Here is a 4,837-nt window from a genome sequence, read left to right on the forward strand (position 1 = left end):
TCTTTACAGGCACGTCAATGGAGGACACTGGGCGGATACCACCAGGCGAACACTGCCAACATCGCCGTATGCGACAGTATTTCTGTTGAAACAGATACAGTAGGCGATTGGACGAAGGTGATGAATTTGGATTGTTTTTTTGCTTATCATGTGATAAAGTAAATTTTAAGGCGTTTTTTTAAAACAGCATACCGATACTTTATTCAAATGGGATGCCTGAATAATTTGCTACAACAAAACAAATACTGTTTACTTTATCTTGCAGATCTTACTTTTATTCGAATAATTTACATGGACGTCACGACTTTCGAACGATTTTTAGCTGCTATTATAGGATACAACATGCTGGAAGGTTCATTAAAAACAAAACTGCGATCCACTTTCCACGATCCTTTTTTATCGACGGAATGGGACCTCTTCCGGGGAAACTACAGTAGTGTTGAGAATGATACCTTCACCGTTTTTGATGGTATGAGATTCTACTGTCGTCCCAGACCCCAGTAATCTTAAAAACGTCAGGTTTGCCCATCCCTAAAAATCATTTTTAGTTGTTTTTTTACTTTGTTCATGAATCGCTAAACGGTCATTTATCGTCTCAACTTAGTTTCCTAAATCATTGCACACGATGCTCTCGTCTCTTAATTCTTCAAGCCTAGAAAAGCTTTTACTGCGGAAGACTCTTTCTTCGAAATGGTACCGGCCTCACGGGCTGCCTTGATCGCGTTCTTGTTCTCTATCTTCCCCATGTTCAATAGAGTACCGGCGGCATTCAGCCTTTTGATGATCCCGTCGATGCTACCATACTTTGTCCGCTCTTCATCAGCGGTCATCAGGTCAACGTCTTCTGGATCGGTGGCTCGAAGGAATCTCTTCCGGGGTTCAGTACTGACCGTACCCACGAAGTCGGGAGAGGTCTTCGACATGAGCTGAGGCTTATCGGCGTTCGTGGACGCTGCGACAACATGGGTGCGAGCTAAGACGGCGACGGCAAGTGCAACGTAGAATAAACTGCGCATGATTGTGACGAGGGATGCTGCTAGTAGGAAAAGGCTTGCCGTCTTGAAAGCGGAATGCGAAGTGACTGCTGGAATTTTTCGTTTGCACCGTTGCCTCCGGTTTGGCGGTCCAACCATTGGGATCGATGATATGAATCATATCTATCATTGGCGATGTTACAAAGGATGACCATTACCTGTATACTGTAAAGTACACCAAAGTAAGAATGTACTTTCTCAGAGGTGACACTCCCAGCTACAGTGGCAATTGCTGATGTCTGAGGCATTAAGGACAGCAAAGGTTAGTAACCTTTGTATCACTACTTCGATAGTGGAGTATCGTCAGCTCCAAGAAAAAATGTGCAGATTCCTCGAACAGCGTGTCGAGTACATGTATATCCTGTTGTTTAGGTGCGAAATCCTTATTGCATCGTCAGAACTTGGACCTGACCTACACTTGTCAGCATCGTCAACTAACAGCCCTAATAGCCAATCATATTCAATAACGGCATGAATTGGTATAAATGACTAAGACTCATATTAATCCGAAGACCCTAATTGATTCCGAAGATCGAAGATTACGAGCCACTCGCAATCCCCATGCTCGGAGTCCGAGCCAACATGGGGTTGCGACATGCATGATTTGGTAAAATTTAATTCGACAACGAACGGTGCAGCAGTACATGTAGCTTACAGTTTACTCATCGTCAAGTTTGCCTACATGATGTAGGCAAACTTGACGACGAGTAAACTTGATTGCGAGTGCTTCTATTTTCTCAAACAACAAGTAGTCTCCATCGCATTTTGATAGTTTTACATACAAAAGATCCCTGTACAGAAGAGGTCGCAAACGTAATTCTCCGGCTAGCCGTATCCATCCGAAAGCCCAAATCATCAAGTTTCGAATGACCATGGCCAACCGTGCGAAATGAGCGATCGGTTAACCGAAAATTACGTGTAATTTATGCATAGAATGGAAAATAAACGATAAATATTTTCTTATTCAATATTTCCGCTCAAACCAGGGAACCCGAAAAAAATAAAATGCATAAAAATTAATCCTAATTTTTTATTTAATTATTAATTTATGGCTGTCAACAACGGTAACTTAAAGAGTTTCAGGGGCGATCCTAGCCGGGAAGACGACTCAGCAAAAGAGGGTCAGACTTCGACGACAAAGCAAGTTAGCAGAAAGCGCCAAAAACACGCCCAGATATACGATTCTGTTGCAGATATTTTAGAGCGTGTGAGCGTGTTGCTTGACAATGAGAAGCAGAACACTAGCACAGTGCAAGACGACACGTGGGGCGAACAAAAATTACTCATTCAAGAGCAACGATCGGCCCAAAAGCTGAAAACGCTGTACGCAATGCTCGACCGCAATAGCCACGTAATTAATCAGCTCTTGCAAACGCGTCGAGAGTACGTCGAAAAAAGATTAGATGCTGCTGAAATTGGCCACGCCCTCGAGCAACACACGAAGAAAAAGCAAGTACTGGACAGCCAGATTGATGTGCTGGAGTACAAAATTATGAACGAGATGCTGCCGCTTGGCTCACCACATTCAACATCCAGCTAACGGGCGCGGGGCCGTCGAAGGTTAAAGCTCTGAATTTGAGTCGTGACTACTTCACGTAGTATCCGTCCTTGTGCATCACGACGCAAGACATTCGGCTCACTGGCATTGTCCGTTGGCTGATACCAGCTCTCTGGTAAGCTATGAAACTCCATAGCAACTGCCCGTATGCTCGTAGTAGCGTTTTGGTTTTTGGTTCTCTCATTAATACAGAAGTTATGCAACTTCATGCACGTCTTGACGAGCAACCCGAACGCCATCTCAATACGAATGCGTAGCTGGCTTAAATAAAAATTGTAGTCTGAATGCGCCTTGCATTTAGTTTCAAGCTTGTTGAGCGGCACCAGCAATGAATCGGAAAGTGGGTACGCGTTGTCGCCAATGATGTAAAACCCTGGAGGAAGCTCCATGATCTTCTCGCTCAGCTTCCACTTCTTGAAAACAATCGAGTCGCCTACTTTTCCAGACGAGTCAAAGCAATACCCAGTAAAACGTGACAGCGAATCACAAATTGCTTGGACATTGAGGCCGTACTTTTGGTAATGCCCGGAGAAGAACGAGGTAACATCCGGTACTTCTTTTGACGATAGCGCCTGGATTTCACAGAGCCAGCCATCGATGCAGCCCACGCACCCAGTCAGAATACTGTCCCTGCTAGTTGCTGCAAACCCGTCCGCTAAATCAAGCATGCGCTGCTGCGACTCTGTTGGTGCTCGAATCTGAAGTTCTGGGCACGCACAAATGGCATCCATCACGTCATGGATAATAGCGTAGAAGCCCGAAGTGGACGCACCGCCAAGGCACCTGGTTGTATGATAGCTACTACCCGCAAGCCACGAGATCGTCATTTGGAGCATATTTTCGGGGGAAATTGGCTCGGTCCCAGTCCGGTGGCGCGACTGCACTTCGTCTCGTACTAGGTCATGTCGTATCAAAGAGAGCAAGCGGTTGAAAGAAGCTGCTTTCATGCGGTAGCAGCGCTCAAACTGGCCTTCCAGCACCAAAGTTTCCTTGTGCACATTCCAGCTTAGACGCCGGCGGAGAATGCAAGAAGCTCGCTCGTCTGGGACCAGTCCTGCTGCTTCTGGCGCTGCCGCCGTTGCGATGAGGCGGAGAAGGCGTCGGCGTCGACGACGAGCGCTGTCTCCACGCGCAGCTTGCATCCATCGTGGCGCGTACATCTTTGCGAAAAGACGGCAAATAGCTGTCGGCTATCCGGCGATTCCGCCCAGCGCGCGATCCGGGCCTCGGGTCGCAGTGGGTTACACAGGGGTACGCTTTCTCGAAAAAGTGCGAGTGGACTGGCCAATCACAACGCAAGTTTGGGATCGCGATCCCGGTTAGGAACGCCCCTAAGGGCCATGCCGAACCGGGCGTTGATCGTGCCATCCGTGCCATAGGGGTAGGCATCAACTCAGGTGCGATTTTCTTCATGCCGAACCGAAATCGGTTCGTGCCACCGTGCGTGCCATGCAGATTTCGTCGAGCAGCAACTTCTCCCATACGCAGCTTCGCAGCACACAAATGGCTCGTTCTCGAAGCTCCTAGCGGAAGGTCGCTGTGTTGCGGTGGGCTCTAAGCACCATTTTGTGATTCCAAGTGGAGCGTTAAGGCCTGCGCGAGCGAGGATGGAGGAGCTGGCTGCTTTAGCCGCTGCTGGAAGCAATGCTGTAGCTGGAGATGCTGATACTGGTGACGCGTTAGTAGCTGGGCGTGCTCCGGTCACGATCGCTGGTGAAGGCGCTGGGAGCGTTAGTGGTGTTGGTGCTGGCAAAGGTGGTCGTGGTGGTGCTACTGAAAGTACAGGCAGTACTGTTGCATCAAACTGGACCGTGACGAAGCCTGGGGCAGTTCCTGCCCCAACGTCGGACGACTACAATACCTGGAGTGTTGAGCAGTTGCGAAAGGAATGCACGAGCCGCAACCTTCGGCTCAGTCGACAAACGAGTGCGGAGGAGCGCATTAAACGCCTCGCTGGGTTCGATGAGCTGCACCGCTCTATGGTCGCCTCAACGCTGGAATCTGGTGGGGGAACCGGCAACGCCAAGGCATATCCGTCGAAGAATAGCTGTGTTCGACTTCTCACGATCTTGTTCTCCGACAAGTACGCTACTCGCTTCGCGGAGACTGGAAACAACCCAACGCGACAACAGCTCGATGCCGGCGACACCCACGCTAGCTCAACCTTTTGGCGTGATGTAGCTTTGGATTTCAATGGCAATCGCATGGACTTCAACACGCTGCTGAGTGACGACGTACGCTTTGC

The 4,837-nt window shown here is 48.6% G+C and overlaps 1 protein-coding gene across 1 annotated transcript; it reads right to left on the reverse strand.

The window, feature by feature from the left end:
- Window positions 1-638: 638 nt before the first annotated feature.
- Window positions 639-1,016, reverse strand: PITG_18318 (secreted RxLR effector peptide protein, putative; the record flags this gene model as incomplete). Its single annotated transcript, XM_002997724.1, has 1 exon — window positions 639-1,016. The coding sequence occupies one exon, from the start codon at window positions 1,014-1,016 to the stop codon at window positions 639-641; it is 378 nt and encodes a 125-aa protein (XP_002997770.1).
- Window positions 1,017-4,837: the final 3,821 nt, after the last annotated feature.

Source organism: Phytophthora infestans, genomic scaffold (assembly GCF_000142945.1).
Source record: "Phytophthora infestans T30-4 supercont1.67 genomic scaffold, whole genome shotgun sequence".
Classification (NCBI taxonomy): domain Eukaryota; phylum Oomycota; class Peronosporomycetes; order Peronosporales; family Peronosporaceae; genus Phytophthora; species Phytophthora infestans.